This window comes from Poecilia latipinna, unplaced genomic scaffold (genome assembly GCF_001443285.1).
Source record: "Poecilia latipinna isolate Pla-1442-1.1 unplaced genomic scaffold, P_latipinna-1.0 Scaffold1580, whole genome shotgun sequence".
In the NCBI taxonomy this organism is placed as follows: Eukaryota; Metazoa; Chordata; class Actinopteri; order Cyprinodontiformes; family Poeciliidae; genus Poecilia; species Poecilia latipinna.
The window spans coordinates 130,915-155,984 of record NW_015114196.1 but is presented as its reverse complement, the minus strand read 5'-3'; the positions used below and the strand labels follow the sequence as shown (position 1 = coordinate 155,984).

The following is a 25,070-nucleotide window of genomic DNA, read 5'->3' as shown; positions in this document are numbered from 1 at the left end:
TTAATGTCACAAGATGTGCAGTAAACATCACAAATTTAATTTAACCCCTATTAAAAAAATGCAATTGCTGTTTTTACCGTGTCTGCCAGCTGAGTGAAGTTTTGCTCTGCATTTTTAAGAATGTCCCCCACTTTGAAGATAGGGCAGTAGATGTCCTTTTCTTTGTTAAAGTTACACGTTTTGATGTATTCATTAGTTATTGATGGAAGGAAGTTCCCTCTGCAGAAAAACAGAATTTATGATAAATCATCACCACTACATTTGACTGATGTTATTTATATTCTGGGTGAAATAAATCCGAAAGAGACAACTTGAACTAGCCTGGGACTAACACTGATCAGTTATATTCAGTCATAACTAACATTAATTCATAAGTACTAGTGGTCTACCTTCTCCAGTTATAATTTGATCACCTAGAATGTGAGTTAATATCAGAATCAGACAGAAAGTAGTATAAAAGGTGTTACTTGGTGTAGTTAAAAGTTGGGAAACGGATGCTGTTCTTTATGAAGATTGTGAAGTTCTCCACATCATTCATGGGTTCTCTGAGAAAAGAAAACAAACACATTATAACTTTTCTAAAGCCTCAGAAGTGGAGTTTCAGAAAAAAAAATATTAACAAACAGATTGTCACAACATCAAAATGTCTGATGTAAAGCTTGCAAATAAATGAAGTGTATAAATGATATTGAAATATATAAAAGAAAACATTTCTTCTAATTCTGCACTTATGATAGAACTCTTTATACATTGTAACTTCACTATTTGGTTATTTACAAAGGTTTTCCATCAGTTCCAGGGGTTAAATTGAACAGGCTTGTTTTGAAAAAGTTTATATTTATTTTGATCAGCTTAAAATCTGAAATGCATCTGAAGTTGTTAAAACTGAGCATAATTTTTTCAGCCAAGGCAGAATCTAAAACTTTGATTCTGCTTGAGCAAACAAATAATGTTTGATCAAATTCGTTGTGCCAGGGAAGCCTTGACAGTAGCTGCGTTTCCATTAAAAATGGGTGCAAGTATTCTGCTGATGTCAAAAAAAACACAATTTTGCAATTATTTTTTTTCCATTAAATAAGCAATTGAGTTAAAACCGCATGTGAATAAGTAATTAAAAATCATGGCAGCTACAGAGGTCAACTGTTACGATGAGATATATTCATAATTTAGCACTAGAGCTCATCACTTGTTAGCCAATGAGACCAGTTTTACAGAAGAGCTATGTATTCAAAATGTTGGAATGACGCGAAATTTTTTATGAACTGCAATGCTGAGAGCTCTGATGGAGCCAGAAAAAAACAAAAACCACTTCCTGTCGTCTTCGTTTTTGTTGTTTTCTCCAGTAGTAACATCCAGTGATCATTTGACTGGTGTGATGCAAATACAGTGTTTCCGTTGCAGTTTTGTGAAATGCATCTGTTTCTATACAGCTGAAAAACCACCACATCCTGGCCCAGAAACTTTTTATTAAAAATGTGAGCTTTTTCAAATTTGCCATGTTTCCATACAGAAAATTTATTTTCATAATTTCAATTTGCATAAATTCATGGTTAATTCAAACACATTTAGGGTTACAGTAATCAATGCAACTAAAGATAAATGCATCGATGAGTTTTTTTAGATTTTGTTGGGACTTTAGTGTTTAAAAGGCAGAAATGTTTTTCAGGAAGACAGACTTTGTAACTGTCTTTATGTGTCTTTGAAGGTTCAGGTCAGAGTTCATCACTACACCCAGATTTCAGGCCTGACCTCTAATGTCCAGCTGTAACAGCTGAAGTTTTGTGTTGACTCTAAATCGTTCCTCTAAAATAACTTCTTTTGGTTGTGAGTAACTCACATTGCAATGTAGAGCTGCACATCATCTGCATAGTTGATGATACCTGGATGTTTTTCACCAGCAATAATAATGTACCAGAGTGGTTCCTCAAATTGAATACACACATCAATAAATCACTGTGTATATGTAAATATATGACATGCAAAGTGTCGTCTCACGTCTTTATGGTGTCGATCTCTGCAGGACACCATCCTTTAATCTCACACATTGAGATGTTGGTCTTGAAAGGGACGCAGTTTCCTGTGAAGATTCCTAAGCAGGAGTACAAAGAAATGTTAAAGGAACTCCAAAACAAATACTATCGTAATTGTATTTTAAATTTCATATCATAAAAAAATAATAATTTAACATGTTACCATATCCTCCTGGTCTGTGACGATATTTTGTGCAGTCACTGTCTTTGGTACAGTTGTATTTCTCAGTCTGAATAACATGGAAAGATTTAAAAACGCAATTATTTGTGTGTTTTTATGATATAACGTTTTGTTGCTTAAATGTGTTGTACAAATAAAGTTGATTGACTGATTGATTAATTGAATGATTAAATAATGTAGGATAAGTATTTTACACTATTAATAGATCAGATTAAATGATTATGTTCAGAAAGAACAGCTAACCCAGTACAACACACAGATTGACTCTATTTAATAACCAACTGGCAACTTCTGAAGGCAATTAGTTGCACTCAGAGAAAAGGCAGGCTGAATACTTTTGCACAACACACTTTTCCGGTTTTTACTTGCAAAAATATTTTTGAATCATGTATAATTTTCTTTCTTCTTCACAATTTCATACTCTCCCCATGACAATAGGGAGAGTAGCACTGTTTCTAGTGCTAACTAGAAACAGCCAATCAGAGACAGGAGGCGGGTCTTAGTGCTGTCAATCACCTGCATCTAGCAGAAACTTTCTCTAATGCTCAGTCTAGTTAGCATGGCCACCAATGACGGCGGATAAACTGTAAGTTGTTTATCCGCTCAATGCCATTAGGACATTGAGCAACACATTCATGAGGTTGATTGACAGCAATATGGCCCGCCTCCTGGCTCTGATTGGTTATTTTTGGTCCCGAGTGGCGCATTTCTTGGGATAGTAACTCAGAGAGGAAGTGAAGGAGATAGATCTTTTCACAGGTCTGTCTCGACATGGTGATAATTTCAACAAATATGTAAAAAACATATTTTTAAAAAATGTTACAAACTTCAACTTTAAGTATTTTCTTCAACTGATGATTTGCCAGATGTTTATAAGCTGTTTCCCTCTTTCCAAATGTCTAATTGTGTTGTCTTGTTTTAATAAATCTTATGTATAGCTTGTATTTTGGTCAGATAATGAATTCCCATGTTTGGACACTGGATCCTGTCATTAACATAAAAGTTAATTAAGAGGTGAATTTAATATCAGCTGACCTCAGGACAGTATCCTTGCACTTGGTTCTCTGTTGTAATCATTTTGGTGATGATGCAAAAGACAGAACCTCCCTGTAGAAAAACCACATGGATTTTGCAGCTCAACCTTTTAATGAATCTTGCTATTAATTACTGAAATGTACCGATAAATACCTGCGTAGGAGTGACGTAGTCTGCAACGTCCATGACTCTGTTGTTGTAGTTTCCAAAGCCTTTGACCTTTGTCATGACTGACGACTCTATAGCTGTGTCTCTCACCTGGTAGGCCTTTTCCCAGATAAACACCCAACTGAAAACACAAGCAGGGAAAATGTGACAAATAAACATTTTGACATCAGATTTAATTGAAATAAATATCAGGCGAAGTGGCTTTTGGAGCCCATTAGCAGGTTGGAAACTGACCGCCCTTAAAATCTCCAGAGCTGGGTAAAAACTATAGTTACATTTCCTCAATTATATTTACTTGAGAAACTTTTTGAAGAAACGTACTTTAGGAGTATTTTTGCTGTACTTTTTACTTTTACTTGAGTAATGTTATTATGAAGGATTTCTATTCTTACTTGTGTAAAATTTCTGGATTTTCTACCCACTGAATGACAAACAAACATGTTTTAACCTGATTTATTTATTTATTTATTTTTGTTACTTACATTAATTATTAATAGTTTTGGCGTTAAAATACCAACATTTCCACTTAGCTTTATATTTAGGTTGGTCTGATGATGTCATTTTTAAATATTAAATGATTGATAATTTGATCAGCTACTCAGTAGACTTTTTACCAAATACTCTTTACTCTAACTGGAGTAATTTCTTAGATTGCTACTTTTTACTTTTACTTGAGTACAATTTTTGGGTAGTTTACTCTTGAAATCATACTGTTAGATGCAGGGACTCTCCTAGCCTTTTCAGTGCCCTGGGTAAACAACATTTAACACCCCCCTCCTACCTGCTTTTAGTTCAAGCACACTGAAAATGTGTTTTTTATTTCTTACGATGCAGCACGTGTTTATGTCGTGTTTAACTGAAGCATAAAGGCGGCGTGGCTCTTTTGACATTGTTAAAAGTTAAAGAAAACATATATAGTCATTATAACATTGGTAAATATCGGCTTTTGGTCCAAATTTTTGTATCCCTATTTCATAGACTGGAAGATTATTGCTAAGCATCATTGCTTTAGAGTGATCACTTTATTACTCTGCACTGGTGCACAAGAAAAAAAAAAAGAAATCTGTTATTTTACTCATTTATTTATTTACATTTTATTCAAAAATCATCTTATTTTGTTGGCACCAAGAATGTGACAATGAGATTATTTTTATTTAGGACAATAATAGAAAAAAGAGGAGTTGAAAAACACATTCTGTGGGTAAGGATTAAATTACTTGCTTGGAATCAGATCCAGCTAATGGGTGAATGAGGCTCTTCCTGTAAGACTAATCAGCCACGGCAGACTGATAATAGTTGTGTAGTTAACTAGTGGACCTATGATGACTTAAACAGATTAAATTCAGTCTATAAGGTCAACGTTTACTAATCAATGGATGAGTTTCTTTAAATCTTGCTGGGACATTTTTTCTTTAATCCCAGAAATATTCATTAGGTGATAAAAGACTGTCTTTGTAATTGTCTTTATATGTTTCTAAATGTCCAGGTCTGCATGTGTTTCAGTAAAAAGGTCTTTGTGCTTTGTGATTTTTTTTTTTTCAACATTAGTGGTATATCAAAACAGTTTTGAGCACAAATGTAATGGAAACGCAGCTACAGCAATGTAGAGCTGTGTATCATCTGCATCACTACGGTAATCAATCTTATTACTTATTATAGGACAATTTATTTGTCTCACATGGGAAAAAATAGTTTTCGAAGAGAGGATAAAACTCCACAACAACAAAAACAAAACATCCAGTCAAACAAAGTCAAATACATAAAACTAGCATAAATAATTAAATAAATATGAATCAACTATTCTGACACTGGTGCTTAATGTTAATGTGCGAAAGAAAACATAGATTTCAGATGAAGCTGTATCTGAGATAGTGGGAGCATATTAAATAAGAAGGACCCCAGGATTGAACCCTGGAGCATCCCAGATGTGTTTTCTGTCAGCTTCAATGTTAAATTATCCCACACACCTAAATATGTAAAACAAAATGCTACAGAGAAAGCTGAAATAGTTAGAGTCAATGCTGTTTGACACAGTGTTAGCTTTAATAGCAGCCAATCCAGTTGCCCCGTTTGTTTTCCTTAGCACTGATTGGCTGTAACCCCAAAAGTGGAACACTGTAGAAACTAGCTGTCGTGCCAAGATGGTTTCCACTATAGAGAATTAATACATATTCAGATATACTTGGTGTTTAAACTATTAAAATAGGCAGCTATATGTGTTTATAGAGAAGTTCTCAAGTATTCACAGATTTTAGCTGCTGGCATATGGATCATAAAGCCACAGAGTGACTGTAGCTCAGTGAATATAGTAGTTTCCTTGCAATCTGAACGTTGTGGATTTGATTATACATGATGACTTCCCATTAGACAAGGCAGTTTGACTAGAAAAGCACAACAGAAATTGTCTCCATTTAGCACTTAGTCTATTAATCATTAGTGAGAACTGGAGTATCTCCGCATTGATGCAGAACTGAGTCAGTTCATTCCTAAATGACCAATTAATTCAGTTCAGGAAATGTCTGTAAACCTGAACAGGTCTTATTTCTCTTAAAACATGGGAAAAATGTCTTGTTAGTGAAATAATCTGTCAATGGAACAAATATTTTTTTAATCAATATTAAGAAATTATTAACTTGAAAATGTATCTGTCTTAAAAGTTACTCTTAAGTTATTTTTGTCTTATTTCAAGTGTTTTAAGATATTTGCACTATAACTAAACCAAAAATACTTGGTAAGATTTGATGTATTTGCAGTGTGAACACCTGAAATTTGCTTTCTTTTTAAAACTTTTAACAACGTTGAAACACAATGAAGACAGCGTTCTGAAAAGCATATTCTATTTATTTTAATGTCAGTTTCTCTGAAGCCGTGTTAAAGTGAGCGGTTAGGCAAAGCACTTAAAACACTGCTAATGCATTTGTATTGACAGAAATTTTAGAGCGAGGAACTGACCCTGCTATAAGCTTTAAAATCTTAAGTGTAGCTACCCATCATTTAATAAAAAGATATTGAAGTATCTGTCTATGAGTAATTATGTTGAAGAGTCACTTTAAACCAGATAAGCTAAAATCTGCAGACATTTAAATGGCTTTATAGTGAAACATTAACATTTCAGTGAGTTAATTTTTACAATTATTTAAAATTAACTGTTTTTGCAACAAATCCTTTAATTATTCAGGCTTTGCAGTGATGAATGAAATGATTTACACTTACCCAATAAAGTAAGAAATGATGATAAGTTGAACAATCCGGTTGATGATGCCGATAGTCCAGCTTTTCACAACCACCGACTTTGTCGTTTCATAAGTGAAGAAGTTCTTCATACACGACCACATCTTGGCAGTGTGTGGATGGAAAACACAAAAATACAACAAAAACCTGTCAAAAATAACCTAAGTGATTTTTTACAGTGTACAGATTTGTATCGGACAGTCTCAAAGGTAATTCTAAGATTAAAGTGAACACAAAAAAGTCAAAAATAAAATAAAACGAAGCTCTTGTAAGAAAAAAAAGACTCGTAATTAAGCTGTTAATTGGTCTAAATCTCCTCTATCTCATTGACTTCTGTCTCTGTTCTCTTCCTGTTTCTGCAGACGTCAAACATCTCGATGACAAAGAGAATAAATGAGGATCCTTCTGATTCGGTGTTTGTCTTTTATGTGAGCCGTGATCCAGCCAGGCTTTCCTCCTTCTGGCAGTTAACTTGACAGTTCTCCTATAAGGCCAATAATAAGACGCCTCCTCTCTCTGCTGAGTGCGCTGTGGTCGCACACATTCAAATCTATCTGCAGCCTTCAGTCAAAATCATCCAGCAAAATTTTAATCAACATCCCCTCCTCTCATGAGGCTCAAATTTTAGATTCAACTTTATTTGAGTCACTTCCTTTAATTTTTTGTTTTCTTTTTCATTCTTTGGTCTTTCAGTTTTGAGCAGTTTTGGTTTGAGCCAAAAAATTAAGTTGACAGAATAGACTGTAACAATAATTAAGACAAAAAGATGATTAATTTGGAAAGTTCTGTGTGTTAATTATGAAAAAAAAAACATGCACAGGTCATTTTTTAAATTTAATTTGCAATCCACAAATCCGTTTTTCAAAATGTATTAACTTTAATATTTATTCCATTAGAAATATATTTATGATCTAAGAAACATAATAGAAAGAGATTAAAAATTATTAATGTTAAATTAGTTGTAACAACTGTTATTTATCATCTTCTTCTTATAATCCAATAATTTTTAACTGCAAAAACACAAAATCTTACCAGGTAACTTTGGTCTAGTTTCTACTTCAAATATCTTAATACATTAGAAATAAGAAAAGACTATCTTACATGTAACTTTCAGCTGGAAGTAGGAGCTTGTTTTAAGTCAATAACTTCTTAATATTCATTCAAAACTTCTAGTTCCATTTCACTTATAACATGACATTTTCCCATATTGTAAATTAAATAATCTGCCAGTGGAATTAATACTTTTTCATCATTCCCACCACTTTTAGCATCCAGACTGACTTTTCTACAGAAGTTCATAAAAGTTGTCCTTTTATACTTTCTTTCTTCCTTCCTTCCTTTCCTTCTTTCCTTCTGTCTCTCTTCCTTTCTTCCTCTTTTTTTAGCTTTCTTCATCTTGTAATCTTGTGATGATTCTCCAATTACTTGATAAACTTTGAAATCGATTCATAAATGTCTCCATCCATTATTACTACCATAAACGGCGCGCTGTTACATGACATCAGCATTGCATTTAATTAGTAATATGAACGACAAAGCAAAAAAACCAAAAAACTAATAATAATAATAATAATAATAATAATAATAAAGTCGAAAAATAGCATAAAACAGTACATAAAGAACAGATGGCAACAAAAGAATCTTGACATTGACGTCAAAATAATAAAAAATAAAATAAAATAATCCAAGACCAAAACACACAAACTCATGAAGAATAAGCATTGCAGCAAATATATGAGGAAGTCTATAGTTTTACAAGCTGTTTATATTGTATGTATCATAAAATCCTGCTAATTTTAGATTTAAATCCTGCAGAATGCTGCAGTTTTTTTCCTGTTTTCTTTTTTTTTTCTTTTAGCTAACGTTTATTTGATTTGTAAAAATTAAAACTTATTTTTTCTCTTTTGCTGAGATTTTTCCAGGACTTCTTAGGATGGTTTCCATTAAACAGCCGCAGTAATGTAGCAGAGGGAAACAGAAACCACAGAATATCCATTAAGAGAGAGAGGTAGACCACACTGAGAGGAGAAGTCGTTTTGTGTAAAAGACAGCTAATAGCGCCATGGATGAGTCTCCACATCCTAATACACACATCTAACCATATCGAGAATATAACATTACACACTTATTCACTTACAGCGCCTTTCAGTCTAATGCCATCAGGAACCACTGAACGCCTCCATTAAACATCACAAGTTAGGACTGGATAAAAGCCTGTCAGCTGATAGAGTCCTCCTTCTTTTTCTTTCTTTCCTTCTCTCTCTTTCTTTCGCTACCTCATTATTGCTGAAGTCAGGCAGTTTTACAGTTTTAGCTGCATCTTTGGTTTCTGGTTATTGTTTCTCTTTGAAGCAGTGATTTTATCCAGCAGTCAAGTGTCACAATGTGGTTTTTCTTTAAAATTTACATTTTCTACAGTGGTGTAATCTGTATGTGCATTTCTGACTTTTAAGACATTTCTTAATACTTTTTAGTAATTTTTTAACTGCTTTATATTCTTATATTAAATTTTTACATTTTTATTACAATGATTTTAGATTTTTTTAAATTATTTTTCTTTTTTCTGTTCTTTCTTTCTTTTCTTAGTTTTTTAGTTTCTTTCCATATTTTTCTGTTCTTTCTATTTGCTTTGTTTATAATTTCCTTTCTCTTTCTTTCTTTGTTCATCTTCTCTTCCTTTATTCCTTTTATCTTTATCTTCTTTTTTTCTTTTTGTTGTTATTTTGCATCTTTTTTTCCTTTGTTTACTGTCTTTGTTTAATTTTTCTTTGTTTTCTCTTCATTGTTTTTCTTTCATTTTTAGAATCATCTCCGGTGAAATTAAAATAAAAAATGAACCATTTTATTTTTAACAGAAGTCCCACTACTGGACCAAAACTAGCATATTTCAGACAACATAAACTATAATGTCAATGTTTTTTGTAGCCATGGTATAATTTCTGTTGTTTTTACCGTGAATCAGGGGTTTCCAAACCTAGGTTTCAAGGGCTGGCCTGTCAGGATAACAACTTTTTTTGGACAATAAATTATCCCAGTATTTATTACAATAAACAATGATATTGCTATTTTGAGACCATTTTCTTGTAATGTAAACGGCATAGTAAGTTTGACTTCTCAAAGATCAATAAATTTCAGTTTTGTAAATAACGTTTTGAACTGGAACTGGGAGAAATGATAAATATAAGTAAAGTGTCCATAAATAAAATGGATTAATGTCTGTAAACATAATATTAACCATCAAAATGGAAATTACTGAGCTCATTTTAGTTTATCATGTTATTAATTGATTAACTCCTTATTGCAACAAGTTTAGAAATAAACTCTCTACATAATATAATCTTTAAATCACCACAAAACACTGTGATACATTTTACTCATGTAAAATACATGAGTAAAATGTATTTTACTCATTTTACTTTAAAATGAGTAAAATACATGTGGACGCTCATATTTTTACTCATACAAAGCTATAAAAGCATCATTTGAATGCGATCCGTGATAACAAAAGTATTAGTGAGACACAAAAGATGAAATTGCACTACACAGGCCATTCTAAAGAGATTTGTATTGATTTGGAGAATTAAAGCCACAGCTAAGAAAGGGAGGAAGGAAGAAAAGGACTTTGTCCATCTTTTGCTCTCCAACCAGCCATTAGTCACACTCCAGCCTCGGGCAGCATGACCAGAGTCTCCATTAAAGTGAGCACTTCCGTCCAGGACTGAAACTTCAACCAGAGAGGTCATGTCAGTGGATGTTATAATTCAACCACTTTGGGAGAGCTGATGGGAATTCAGATGAACTGCACTGTAAACCCTCTTCAGTGACTGATTGGCTGAGGCTTGTGTGATTTTCTGCTACTCTGATTAGCGCACAAACTTAAAATACCATCAAATTTGTTTAGTGTTTTTATGTATCTCAGATAACAATTTCTGCCACTTTAATAATGCTGAGAGGCTTCAAACCAACGTGCCTCAACTACACAACTACTTAATAATTATGGAGCTAAGTTGGGGCCATAAGGTTTGTTCAAAACAAAATGGCCCCAATTTAGGGGCCATATATTAAAAATCAAAAGATAGATTTTTTAAATATAAACAAAATTTATTTTTTTAAATAAAAGAAATTACGTTTTTATTTTCAAAAAAAGTATAAAAACAATTCTAAAAACCTGTATGAAACTGAAAAAGACAGTTTTTTAGTTTCAAAACGTTTTGGTCGAACTTTTTTTTCAGTTTCAGAATAATTTTTAAGCTTAATTTTTTTTTCTTTTGAATGAATTTTATGACCCCAATTTAGCTCCATAAATCATGGCTTAAAGGTGCAGTACAAAATGCGGCATCATCCTGAAGAGAAATTTATCATGACGTGATTTTCAGTTTTATTTTCCAGCTCTACTTTAAAGCTGCAGTATGTAAATTTATAAAAAATATATTTTTTACATAATTGTGGAAACTGTCACTATGTCAGGACAGTATGGTAAAAATTAAAAATTAAAAAATCAAGCTCAACATACAATATGCCAAACACTTCAAAAACAGTAAATGTTTCAATCTAATAACAGATAAGAAGATATGTCCATGGCATCCATTACTATGGAAAGTTATAAAAAGCATGCAAAGTGTATTAATCTGCCTTTTTACTCATTATTTTCTTGAATTTTTACTTGTACTTGAGTAGAAACATGTTGAAGCTGTGTTACTTTTACTTAAAGCTAACCATCTGGCTACTCTGCCAACGTCTGGTTTTGTCTACAACAGGGGTGTGCAAACTCTTTATATGCCAAAATTGTGAAATCAAAAGAATTTCAGGCCAAAAAATGTAATAATTTTACAAAAAGTTACACTGTGATGTTTTTGTTTGGTTTTGCACAAACTTGATAATCTAATAGTTTACTTAAACAAATAAATTGGTCAAATTTTCTTTTGTTGGAAATAAAACTATAGCCAAAACATATATTTTCCAAATTTGTCCGATTTTTCAGAAAAAAAGCAAATATTTTATCAGTTCGGAGCAATAACAGCATGACTTAGGTCACCCTACATGTTTGGAAATAGCTTTATCCTAGTAAAAGAATGCAAAAATATGTAGTTATTTAAAGATTAATACTTTGTATTTTAATGAAATTTCAATTTGTTTGTAGTTTTTCTTCCCCAATTAAATATTAACAGCTTCCATCGCTGCACAATCTTCTGTGCAGTCACAGGGGTTTCCAACAGGTGGCAGCAGAGGCGTGGACTGGTGAGGCGACCGTAGAAGAAGAATTCAAACGCGTCATTGTTTTGGTTCGTTTTCTCTGCAGAAAAGTGGGGCCATAAACACTAACAATCGAGAACAAAAACACTAAGAAATATTTTTAATCGTGAACATAACAAGGTAAGTTCACAATAAACAACTTAAAGCTGAGCTTAAAAGCGGTGCTGATGCACATCCGGGATCTATTTGTGTTCGCCGTAAATGCACGTCGTTCATTGCTTTTTAAATAATTATTTAAATCAAATTACTGATATCTGTTAGAGGGAGTATAACGCTGTAATAACAAATGAATGCGCAACTAAAGTCTGAGTCAAACAAAATAAATGTAGCAGCGTAATATCTTCCCTCTAGTACCTTAATAACTGCAATTTAAATTCAAAAAGATTAATAGAAAGCTACGTTATTAGTATTACGATTATATGTCCGGAAATGAAACCTTGGTTTACTCTCATTGAAGTATTTATCCATATCAGGGCATCAAAGCAGAACTCAGTATTTTATTCCATTATTTAAACGTTTTTCCTCTATTTGGCACAGAATGTTTCAGAGATAAATCTAAGTCATTAGTAGCATCTGTATGTGTAACAAATCATATCAGTTAAGAATATTTTTTAACAGTTTTACATTTTGTGAGAGGTAAATTCTATTTTTCAAAGAGCCTAAATTAAACACGTTTAGATGAAAGAGAAACATATATTATAAAATACATTCTCAGAATTAAAGCTTCAAATGCAAATTCAGTTATTATTTTGTGCCAACATTAGTCAATAATAAAACTATTTCTAGTTACACTAATGAGTAATAACTAATAAACTATCAGTCTATGTTTGGAAATGTTAATTTAGTTTACAAACATAATTTAGATTATCTAAATACCTGATTTAACTTAAAAACATGTTCGGTAAAGTAGTGATTCAACAGTCTGATCAATCTGATCAGCAGAATTATTTTAAACAGGAGCAGATCACATATTAGTAAACAAGTATAATTATCTGAAGTGAAAAGCAAATTTTGAATCAAAACCAAACATTACAAGGAAAAGAAATAATATTTGATTTCTATATTTCATATTTTCTGTATTTGTCTCAAATCAGCTGTTAATAAGGAATCAAATCTTCTTCATTTTTCTCTGATTTCGATCATTTTGGTGCATCTCAGTATGAGCTCTTTGGTAAACTTTATAACCAACTGTCAATATGAAATGATGAAAATATGTTTACTAAGGCATACAGCCAATCCGTTTGCAGTAAATTTCATTGATATGTGTGTTTTCTAGATCGTCACCATGACAACAAAACGTGGACTGATAACCGATTCATTTAAAGTGCTGAAGAAAACAAGGAGAGGGGGAAAGCGAAAGAAGACTCCCACGCCTCCTCCAGCACAGCAAGGTGAGACAGCACTCGTGGTTTAAGCTGCTGTTTGCATTAACTAATGGGAACTTGTATTATTTTCACAAATTAGTTTCCATAGATTTATGTCAACAATATGTTCTACGATGCTTATCAATTGTTTTATGATAGCTTTGTTTAAAGAATAAAGCTTTGTTTTGGTAACTTCCAGTTATTCTATTGAGTCTTTCAAACGCTCAATAAGCGATACATCTGTAGCATACAACTCTGAACAAAGATGAAGCTTTACTGATGGTTTATGAGATTTAATTCCTTAAAACGCACATTCCATTCATTGTAGCATTGAAATCCACATATCACTGCCATAAGAGCTAAAACGCATATAACTTAAGATGTGTGTAACTAATCATTTTATAATGTTTCCATTCATATGTTACTTTAAGTCTAGGCCAAATAAAAATATTAACATATAAAATATACACTAAAGTAAATACTTTTTACAATCAACACACCTTTTGACTTTTGGAGGGGCTGCCAGCATGAAACAACGCTCCGTGAAAAACAAAGTGCAGCACTATTTGGAGAAAACATCCATCCATCCATCCATCCATCCATCCATCCATCCATCCATCCATCCATCCATCCATCCATCCATCCATTTTCTTACACTCTTATCCCATTGGCGTCGGGAGGGGTGATGGTGCCGATCTCCAGCTGCCATCGGGTGAGAGGTGGGGTCACCCTGGATGGGTCACCAGTCCACTGGAGAAAACAAACTAACTATTATACAACAACACTAAGCAGAAAATGCAAAATTAAAAATTAAAAGTATACAGCACTAATTAGAAGTCAAATATACTGGCAAGATAAAACTCATTCAAATTTGATGTAATAAAATACACTTGTGGTTATTTACAACATCAATAAATCAATTAATCACATAAGTTAAAACAAGCTCAATAATTTACATTTGCATGATTTATCATTTTTCTGTTTTCGCTCGACCTTCCTAACATAACCAGATGATAAAAGTCTTTTGTTTTCAGAGACTTTATAATTTAATGCATTTGTTTGTTCTGTTTTTTGTGGGGTTTTTTTGTATTTATTTTGGATATTTAAAATATCTTCCAGTTTTAGTGTTAAATGTTTGTTAGAATTTTATGTTTATTGATCTTTGAGAATGTGTTCTTGAATTATTATGCAAACATTTGTTATTGCTCTTGTTTTGATGCAAACCTGTCTTCAGTTCTTTCTGAATCTTCTCGTTTGAACAGAAGATGTCACTACAACTGTCAAAGAGGAGGAGATGCAGCAGCTCAAACAGTTTGACCTGGACTGGAGATTTGGGCCCTGCACAGGTAGTAAATAGTAGAAGCCTTAAAATAAGGCTCTGTGATTAAAAACAAATTATATGTTTATGCTAAATTAAACATCTAGTATGTTGTATTTTGTCGCCTAACTAAACGATTCTGGTCTGTTTTCAGGCATCAGCAGAATGCAGAGGTGGGAGAGAGCGAAGCTTCATGGTCTGAACCCACCTGAGGAAATTAAAGAGCTGCTGCTGCAAACACTCGATGATCCTGAGTACTCCATGAGGTGGCCTACACACACATGAACAAACACACACACCATCGCTTCCTCTGATCACTGCATTTAAGTTATAACTGTAATGAAACATGCAAACAAGTCTTAAACTAGTCACAGCTCACCTCTTATTTGATATTTATTTAGCTAAAGTGCAGCAGCTAGGAGATCTTTTAAGCGGATGTGGTCTAAGTTTGGGTCCAAATAGCTCATTTATTCTCATAATGGCACTGGAATTGTTTCTTTTATTTACTTTTTATCAAATCTACTTAACAGTAAATGTTACATCCCTAAAAGTGTTAGTGTTTTAGAAAGAAAGCTAGAATGATCTACAAATGAAAACAATTCACGGTTTGTCCCGTAGTTGGCAGCAGACCCCTCTGAGTGTCAGTGAGATGTAACTGTAAATGAAGCTTCCCTAAATTAATTCTGAAAAACTGCATTAGAAACTGGAAATCTGTTCTTTTTCAGAAAATAATACCATGTAGAAAATTAAAAGTTTTTGTACTCTCCGTCTTTCTTTCTTTCAGCCTCTGGAGAGAATATCCGTTCTGAGGAAAACATCATGAAGAGGACAAAGATCCAGACTTTTGTGAAAGTCAGGGATGTTTTTATTTTGTTGTTTTTATGGCCATGCTTGCTGTTTCTCTTATTCTGCTTCAGTTAAAAGTTTTTATTATTTTTTTTAAATAAAAGATTACCATGTATCTTTCTTTTTGCATTACAAGATTGATACTGTCATGGAAGTTTCCACTGTTTAAAAAATATGCCCAAGAACTGTGTTCATCAGTTATATTTTCTTTTATTCTCCTTTGGTATCATCACATTAGCACACATTTCCATTTATAAAGTGATTTAAAAACAAAGTTTAATTTTTCTTTTACATTCCTGTAAGGTAAGAGAAGCAGGACCAACATGTTTTTTTTTGTTGTTTTTTTTTATCTACTCTATGTTTTTTAATAAAATACATATTTTGTCTGTAGCTGGAGATAGGCACCAGCAACCCTCCGGACCCCACTAAGGGACAAGGGTGTAAAGAAAATGGATGGATGGATGGATTTTAGTCTGTTGAATATTGGGTTAAAGAAATTGATGTACCTAGTTGAAAAAGTAAATAAAAGTCACATTTAAATAACTTATTTCATGTTATTAGGGGAAGTTTTGATTGTGAGTAATAATTGTGCTGCAGATACTACAGCTTAGAATGTAAAAACAATTGTGCGTAAACTATTTATTTATTTATTTATGTAAGAGCTCAAAATGGCGCCATCTGTTGGCTAAAGCTTTAGCCAGACTTTCCGTGACGCTGATTGGTTCATATAACGTCACGTAAGTGTCAGCAGTCGCACCGCTCGCTGATTGGTTGAAAGCTGGACGGAGGCGGTGTTTTTCCTTCTAGCTTTTGCTGCATGTAGACCTAAGTAAGCGCTGATTGGTTAAGAAGGTACAACAGTCTGATTTATCGGTGTGTCATTGGTTAATTTTTTAGATGTCGTTAATTGTGTTTATTATAAGTTGAACAGAGTCAGACGCAATTTTTCATTGATGACTTTTAAGTTATTTCGTGTTGTGAATGTCACAAAATATAAACAGAACAACAAGCTCTTATGCGAAATTTAGAATAACGGGCACAGCTCTTATTTTGAAAGGATTTCACCGGAACATATGCTTTATTATCCTTTATCGGCTTGTTTTCACTGAACGCTGTAGGCTGACATCAGATTTACAGACATGATGAGGAGAAATAACATATTACACTAAGAAGCTGTTTTGAGCCACATTATTTAAAAACAATTCAGTTTTTATTTTTACTTATGTGTTTATTTTTCACAAAGATTTCTGTTTTGATGATACCAGGATTTGATTTGTAACCAAGAAGCGACCCTGTTTAAAATAAAAAGAAGAAGAAGCGATTTTATGATTTTAAAATAGTATTCATTTGGTCTCTGGGATGACTTTAGTGTGAAACTAATGGTGCATCGACGGCTCCTGCCTTCCTTCAGGCTGAACAGTTAGAGCTGAGACGACACCCAGACTGCTCTGGTAAGCAACCTGTTCATCTCCGGAGGATTAACCGTTAGACATCATGTTAGCTCTTTAGCCTCATAGCTCCTGACTCTCATTCAGCATCGATGCTCAGAAGCTAGCAGCTAGCATAACTCTCTGGAATCTGCCATCACGGTAACTGGGTCATTATGCTGCTATATTAAACTATCATTGTGTCAAATACCGAGAGGGTTCACCAAAAAAATATCGCTAGCTTTTGTGCAGCCGAGGCGCTGCTAGAATTTGATTTGGATTGATGGATTTGATCAAATTAATAACTATCAGACAGTTATTACTACTGTAACCATATTTTGGGTATTTGTGACCAGTGATGATGAGCTGAGTCGGGGGATTTTGACTTTTAGGGAGGCTCAGCCTCCACTCAACAGCTGACTTTGGCTTTCAATAACAATAAATACTATTATAAAATCTTGTCAGCCCATTAATAATACCATTTATTATTGCTTTTACACTTTAATCACGAAAAGTGTTGCTTTTTTTCCACAAAAAATATTTATTGTCAATGTGAAAACTGATTTCTACAAAATAATGACAAAATTATATTTAACATAAAATAACCGATTGCATAAATATGCACTCAATCTATAAGGAGGTTGATATAATCAGAAACACACTACCCACTGTGAAGCATGGTGGTGGCAGCATCATGATGTGGTGATATTTCCCAGCAGTAGGTCCTGTAAGTATATATATATATATTAGATTAATCAATTAGTGCATGCAAAACAAACATTACAGACTAACAAACAGAGGTATTTATCTACTAAATAAAAATAACCAATTAGATAACAGAACAAATAACAAAACATTAAAAATAAACAAGCAAACAAAAAATGAGGTTCACAAATGAGGATAAGACAAAACAGAACATAGCAAAGTGGTGTCATAACAGAAATTTAATCAACTAGGATACTGATTTTTTTTTTAAATGTTAGCAGTTATTTTCTAATTTTTATTGTTATTATTTTCCTTTTGAGTAGAAGTGGAACGAGTTGGAGGACAAATCAACAATAACAAAAATAACATGCCAGAACAAGGAATAAATAAACAAATTAATATAACTAAATACGTTTTGCAATCTTATTAGTAAGAATAAAAATGCATTTCAATGCCGGTGAGTTAATGCCACTGCAGAATAAAAGATGAAGGCAGGAAATGAATTCAGCAACATATAGGAGAATCCTGGGGGACAGTTTGTTTCTGTCTTTTACAAAACTACAGCTGTGAAGAACATTTATTTTCCAACAAATCCACATTAAAAGTGATAATGTGGACTTTTGTTTCCTGCCACAGAAGCTGAGCTCTTTTCAGTCTTCGAACTGATCGTAATCTCCTCTGCCTGCCAAATTATTCTCCAGTCAAATGTGAGGCCATCTGCTTGTTAGCAGGCAAACTGTCAAACTGGGCCACAGCAGCAAATCCTCAACAAAATTGCTGAAAAAAGTGATTCCAACTCCAATTAAACCCCAGAATTTATCGTAATTACAAAGATCTCTGCAGACAAACCTCCCCGAACCAAAGCAACACTGTAAAGAAGAATATATTAAAGTTTCTCCAAAGATTTATGGCGATGAGACGAGTGTTGCTGCTAAAGTTTGTACCACAAATTGGATCTTAGTTTTTCCACACACTTTTTAAATGTTGACAAAGATTATCAATATCATATTAGGCTAATCTGTATTTAAATGTAGAATATCGTCTTTGTAGAAACGTTAAATAAAGGCTGATGGCTGATTGTTTTTCAGCTTTCCCAGCAGCGATGGACAACGCTCACACTAAAACGGTGGAGGAGGTTTTGGGCTTCTTCAGTGTCAATGAATCCACAGGACTGAGCTGTGAGCAGCTGAAGAAGAACAGAGAGAAGTGGGGACCCAACGGTAAATATTTATTTATGTATTTGCAAAGAAACAGAACCAAAATTTCTCATAGCTTTTATGCAACAAAATTTACCACCTTGTAACATAATTGAACAAAACTACTGTTTGTATTTATTTTAAAAAGTCATGTTAACTTTTTAAAACATACAACCAAGCCTGATGCAATAAATCCATTAATCCTACTTATGTAGTGCTTTTTTGTAATTTAAAAATATATTCCAGTTCCAGTGTTGAGTACTTTAGAAAATTAAACTTTCTTTATCTTTGTTGTATTATTATGCCATTATCACGATGTTACCTCAAAATGGTCTCAAAACAACAACATTATCATTTATCACGATCATTTATGGGACAATTTATCAACCAGCAAATTTGTTACAATGACAGGATTATGGTGTATACAACACTAAATTTCTCTGCAAACTGTTCTTTGTAAATCCTGTTCTTAATGCCTGTTGCCATGGTGATGTTGATGGGTTTTTTTCTTTAACTTACAGAATTGCCTGCAGAAGAAGGTAATCTAACATACGTTGTATATTTTTACAGTCACATTTTGTGTGTTATTATGTTAACTCTGCTTACTGAGCTGTTACTTCTTTATTCTCCCTCTGCAGGAAAGTCACTTTGGGAGCTGGTCCTGGAACAGTTTGAAGATCTGCTGGTTCGAATCCTGCTGCTGGCTGCATGCATTTCTTTTGTAAGGAATTACGACCACAGCCACGTTTGTCTTTTCAAGCAGAACTAATCAGTCATATTTAAACAGAGCAACTGTGTGTGTTTAGTATTTTTGTTTAAAATATAATGTGTATTAGTTGAGTTCTGCAGGATAAACACAGCGATAGTAAAATGCATGAAATGTAAGGTTTGGTTTCAGCGTCAGGGTTGGAACTGCAAGAGAACAAACATCCTAATTATCCATGTCCATATCCGGCTTTTTTGGTTCCTGACGCCGCCTTCAGTTATTTAGGAACATTTGGTGAGTCATGGGGTCGGATTCTCCAGATAAAACCATGCATAAACAAAACCCAGTCACTTTAAAGTGAAGTAAAACAGCATTCTACATGGGAAAAGGGGTTTCTGCAGAACAGCCTCTATGCTTCTTCAGCACAAGATTAAAAACTTACAAATGTTCTTATTAGGGCTACAGCCAATGATTATTTTAGTAATCGATTACTCTATATACTTATTCTGACGGTTAATCTGATAAAATAATTGGCAAATTCTGCAAATTTTTGCTTATTTTTTACAATATTAGAAATCTATCAAATATGCAAGCAAACAAATTATTCAAATCATTTTACGAATAAGACAGAAACATTTATGTCCTAAAATGCAATAACACAACATGCCTCTAGTGTATGCTTGATCATTTGTAGCAAAAAAATAAATAAATGTTCAGCCCTTCCTGCTTTTCTTATCAATGCAGCGTACGGATTATCTGTTGATTTTTTTTTTTTAGATTAACTGATCAATAACTGGATAACAGAAGGAGCTTATTATAGGATTTTTCTTCATAGAATGTGAACCAGGTGAAATATTGAGGGGGTCTAGGTGGAACATATTTACAGAAAAAGACATTTTATTGATGTTAAATCAATATATTTGATCAGTTTGGCTTAATTACTGCTCTGAATATGTTTCAGCAAATAGGTCTATAGACTACATTTAACGTTTGATCGATTTCTAAATTATTTGACGGTTATTTCAATAACTGATTCATCATGATTGGTCAGATTAATCTCAAGTTCTTAGAATACATAATCCTAAATAAACCGATTAATTATTTATTTCATTGTATGTCTCACTTGACTAGTTACACTTTAAATGTAAGGTTTGTTGAACCCATTGATTCTAGAGGTGAGGACTTCCCTACAGCACATGAACTCTGACCTTTCTCTCTGCTCTGTTGTGTAGACCCTGGCGTGGTTTGAAGAAGGGGAGGGAACCATCACTGCGTTCGTTGAACCCTTCGTCATCCTCCTCATCCTGATTGCTAACGCCATCGTTGGGGTGTGGCAGGTAATATATAAAATTTAACTAAATTATTCTGTAAGCAATAGTTATGATACTGAAAACATCTTATTTTCTAAAACAGCAGGAAAATAAGACCGATTACTGTTGAAATTATTTAAAACTCATTAAAAAAATAGATATCCATCCTGCATGTTTACTGCCTCACTTTTTCATGAGGCTGAAAAACAAAGTAAAGCAGCTTCTCCAACACTTTGTTAATATTTGACTTACAATAGAGGCTAAAGCAAAATACCTACATGATGTAATCTGACTTTTAATAATTATATTTAGTTCACAAAACATTTCTTCCTCAATTCTTATATTGTAGGTTATCCTGCTCTGCAGGAAGATTTATCTATGCAAAAAATATGATATTAATCAATATTATGCTAATAATATTATTGGAGGATGTTTGAATTTATTGTCAGGTTTATTTTCTTACTACAATCTTGTCATCCAAATCTTACTTTTTCCTAAGTTAAAGTTTTACCTGGAGAAAAACTAAAGAAATGACCGAACTGGAGGAAACGTTTTGCTTCAGTCACATGTTCAGTTAGTTTTTTATGGAAACTAAGATCCCTAAACTAGATGCACCAATAGAAAACTAAGATATTCGTTGTGTCCTTCAGGAAAGAAATGCAGAGAACGCCATTGAAGCTTTAAAGGAGTACGAGCCTGAAATGGGAAAAGTTTACAGGCAGGACAAGAAAAGCGTCCAGAGAGTCCGAGCCAGAGACATTGTTCCTGGAGACATCGTCGAAGTTGCTGGTAAGAAAAGCAGAAACATCAAGCATGGAGTCAGTTACACTTCAGAGAGACAGCAGGAGTTAGCATGGCGACCTGTACTGTTTACCATCACATTAATCTGCTTTTATAGCAGAAACAATCAGCTAAAGTTGTACTATTTTACACACCTTCAGTCATTTACATTAGGAATGCGCCGATCCACTGAGGGTTAGTATCGACCGATACTCAGAAAAACAGCCATGACTTGATTTAAAATGTTTCTTTTTTTAAAACACACATATAAATGCACTGAATTACAAATTTGATCAGAATTCCTTTATTGTTGTTGTGCAAGAACGCACAACAACATTTAAAAGATAGCAATTCTCAAAAGCACTGAAAATAAATATTAAAATAAAAACAATAAATACAGTAGAAACAACCAGGATGTTAAGGTAATGACAATCAGGGTTTGGATGAATTCATGGTGTTCAGGGCAACAACAGCTCTCGATTAGAAACAGGTTTTAGTTTGTTTGTCTTAATTTCCCAGAAACGCCTCCTTGAGGTTAAGCAACAAGCAACACAACTTTAATTTATTCATTTAATACAATTAGGAGCACAATATCCAATGTAAAGTAAATAATTAAGAAACTGACAAAAACAAAACGTTGACTACGTTGGTCAAACATGTAAAAAACAAATTGAAACAAACTTTCTTTCAAATGATTCAGAAAGTGCAATTATGAATGCTAAATATAATGTAGAATAAATAATAAAACATGACGTCACTCAGAGCACAAAGCGTAGAATTAGAGCGAATAGATCTGCCCTTGTCACTGAAACTCAATCTAGATTTTTTTTTTCCATTGTAGGGACCAATACAGATAATAAATATCAGTAGGAGTGGAAGAAGAAATCTGTTTCGACACTCAGACTTTCTCTGTACAGGCTTAGCTTTTTCACTGCCTCAGGATATTTATTTAGTTATTCCTGGAAAACGTCTGTGCACGTTTCTATGCTCGTCTTTGGCTGATATCGCCATGGAAACTTGGCAAGAGGAATAACCAGGCTGGATGAAACGTGTGAAGCCAAGCGCTCTGGAGAATCGAGTCGATGTTTCTACACAGCAGCCTGACCTGAGTCAGTTTGGGCCAAAACATATATAATTTCTAAACCGATTTTAAAACCAATTTTACCTGCTCAACAATAAACCAAGCATAGAATAATTAAGAAAAAGTGGTTAGACATTTTTTAAAGAATGGGTGTGTAAGATGATTTTGCACATTTGCATTATTAGAATAAAGACATCCAGTTTCTCAGATATAAAAACAGGATTATGTCATTTTTTATAAGATTTTGATGTACTTTGTCATGTTTAATTAATTAATTTAAGTCACTAACCAAACAGAATGAAATAAGTGTGATTTAAAAAGAGATTAACACTTTCTGTTGCATTAAACATTTTTCCATTTTAGGAACATTTTAATTTGTCTGTAAAACTTGATAACAAAAATCTCCATCTGCATCAGCTGTAAACATGTGTAATTTATGACATGTAGTTGGAGGGCCATATAAAATCAATCCAGGGGCCACATAAGGCCCCCGGGCCGCTCTTTGAGCCCCCGGTGTGAGACGGCCGTATGTTTCGCCATGAACCCGATCGGACTGGAACTGCTTTGGTCAGGGGGGGTTTAAAGTTGCTCTGGGCCTGGTTGCTGGTCTTTCCCATCAGTTTATTTCTGTTTTTAGAGCGGCCGTTACATTTTAGAGAGATAATCATCCCGCTGACCTGCTGTCTTTTTTAAACATTAACGGGTAACAAGAGCCATGTGAAAATATTTTCCTTTTAGACAAACAGAGAGCGGTCAGTTTGTTTCCATTTTTACTCTCGGCTCTGCTCCGAACACTGGGAGCTTTTCTGAATTGAGATTCCACAGTTCTGGGTCTCTCTCCCTTATACAGAGACAATAAATGTGTGTGTGTGTGTGTGTGTGTGTGTGTGTGTGTGTGTGTGTGTGTGTGTGTGTGTGTGTGTGTGTGTGTGTGTGTGTGTGTGTGTGTGTGCGTGTGTGTGTGTGTGTGCGTTCTTTGCAGTTTATCTGTTTATATTAAGAGCATGGGAACTCGGTAATGCAAAACAGTCTGAGCTTAGAGTGACTCATTATGGTATTTTTCTTTATTTCTCATCAAACATCCTGCATATGTTCCCTATTTAAGTTTGACTTTGCATTTTGTTTTAATAACCAGGATGTGTTGTGGCTCTCAGAACTCACTGTGAAAGGCAAGACTGAGCAGACTAAAATCTCATTATCTAGGAATGATTTTGTACAAAGAATGTAATAATGTTTGGTACCGGCCTCTCCTAACCCGTTTAAGGAAGCGAAACAGGTCACCGTTCAGATGCACTGTGTCAAATGAGGCCTGCTGCTTAATCTTTAGTTGGTGTAAATCTTTTTTCCTGTTCTTTCTGTCTCCCCTGAACATCCAGTCGGTGATAAAGTTCCTGCTGACATCAGGTTAACGTCCATCCGCTCCACCACGCTCAGAGTGGACCAGTCCATTCTGACGGGAGAGTCCGTCTCCATTCTTAAACACACCGACCCGGTACCAGACCCCAGAGCAGTCAATCAGGACAAGAAGAACATGCTGTTCTCTGTGAGTCTCAAACATCACATGTCTTTTTTAAAGTAAAAAAATTTGGATTCATTCAACGTTCTTATTGGAATATAAAACTAAGTAACTTAAAATCCATTTTTTATTTATTTATCTCTCCTGAGATACAGTAAATGTGGTGTTATTTGATGATGGGTAAACAGAAAGATTATGTAAATATTTATGAGTTTCATTAATTTTAACGTTTTTGAAGCCAGGAGATGCTAACATGAAACCATCACAGCGACGTATTATCTTCAGTCAGAGGCTGTTTCTTTAGAACTGACTGATGACACAAATACACAACAGCTTATTCGGGCCATTGTAGATTAAAAACAGGAGTACACTCAGATTTTTTTAGAAAAAAGTTTATGAGAAAAACACTCAGAAATTTTGAGATTAATTTCAGTAATCTTTCTAGACAAAACTGGGAAATTTCTGAGTTTTCAGAAGTCAAAATTATTATTATTTTTTTTACTTTTGAAACCCATAAATGAAAAAATAAAAAATCTGGAAAATTTAAAAGATTCATCTCAAAATTTGTGAGGTTGTTCTAGAACATTTTTGACTTTTCAAGTTCAGAAATGTAACATTTTTTTTTCTATGAAATTTCTGAAATAAAAGTTTTTTGGTGAATATTTTGGCTCTAATATGCTGTCGAACAAACCTGTATTTTTAAAGAGGATAATTTTTTAAATCCATTTTTAATAGTATTTGCTGATACTGCGAGTCTTTTAACCCAAATTGTTTTGGCATTCGTCCGTGTGTGTGTGTGACTTCTGAAACATCAGCCATCTTTGTGAAAGCAGGGTGGGGGGGCATCAGCAGGTTGGGGGGCATCAGCAGCGTGGGGGCATCAGCAGGGGGGGGGGCATCAGCAGCGTGGGGGCATCAGCAGG

At 33.9% G+C, this 25,070-nt stretch overlaps 3 protein-coding genes across 4 annotated transcripts in view; 2 read left to right on the top strand and 1 right to left on the bottom strand.

Annotated features, from left to right (window-relative positions):
* Positions 1 to 34: 34 nt before the first annotated feature.
* On the bottom strand, positions 35 to 7,094 carry LOC106963776 (P2X purinoceptor 3-like). The gene is made up of 7 exons (XM_015058862.1): positions 6,628 to 7,094; positions 3,400 to 3,535; positions 3,247 to 3,318; positions 2,194 to 2,260; positions 1,996 to 2,089; positions 468 to 545; positions 35 to 219 (listed from the first exon to the last, which is right to left on the bottom strand). Exons 1-7 carry the CDS (start codon positions 6,747 to 6,749, stop codon positions 51 to 53), a joined length of 738 nt encoding a protein of 245 aa, XP_014914348.1. The 5' UTR covers positions 6,750 to 7,094; the 3' UTR covers positions 35 to 50.
* A 4,785-nt stretch (positions 7,095 to 11,879) lies between these two features.
* pold4 (DNA polymerase delta 4, accessory subunit) lies at positions 11,880 to 15,611 on the top strand. Its single transcript, XM_015058866.1, has 5 exons — positions 11,880 to 12,018; positions 13,175 to 13,289; positions 14,525 to 14,608; positions 14,735 to 14,846; positions 15,365 to 15,611. The coding sequence occupies exons 2-5, from the start codon at positions 13,184 to 13,186 to the stop codon at positions 15,387 to 15,389; spliced, it is 327 nt and encodes a 108-aa protein (XP_014914352.1). The 5' UTR covers positions 11,880 to 12,018; positions 13,175 to 13,183; the 3' UTR covers positions 15,390 to 15,611.
* Positions 15,612 to 16,421: 810 nt separating this feature from the next.
* LOC106963777 (sarcoplasmic/endoplasmic reticulum calcium ATPase 2) overlaps positions 16,422 to 25,070 on the top strand; it is a 25,046-nt gene continuing 16,397 nt past the window's right edge. The window contains exons 1-7 of one of the 2 annotated variants that reach the window (XM_015058863.1): positions 16,422 to 16,877; positions 18,647 to 18,778; positions 19,276 to 19,293; positions 19,393 to 19,475; positions 20,693 to 20,797; positions 21,421 to 21,559; positions 24,008 to 24,174. In XM_015058863.1, coding sequence (XP_014914349.1) covers positions 18,661 to 18,778; positions 19,276 to 19,293; positions 19,393 to 19,475; positions 20,693 to 20,797; positions 21,421 to 21,559; positions 24,008 to 24,174 — 630 coding nt within the window. In that variant the 5' untranslated portion in view covers positions 16,422 to 16,877; positions 18,647 to 18,660. Of the gene's footprint in view, positions 16,878 to 18,646; positions 18,779 to 19,275; positions 19,294 to 19,392; positions 19,476 to 20,692; positions 20,798 to 21,420; positions 21,560 to 24,007; positions 24,175 to 25,070 lie in introns of those variants that run through there. The other variant, XM_015058864.1, reaches the window with a different exon arrangement.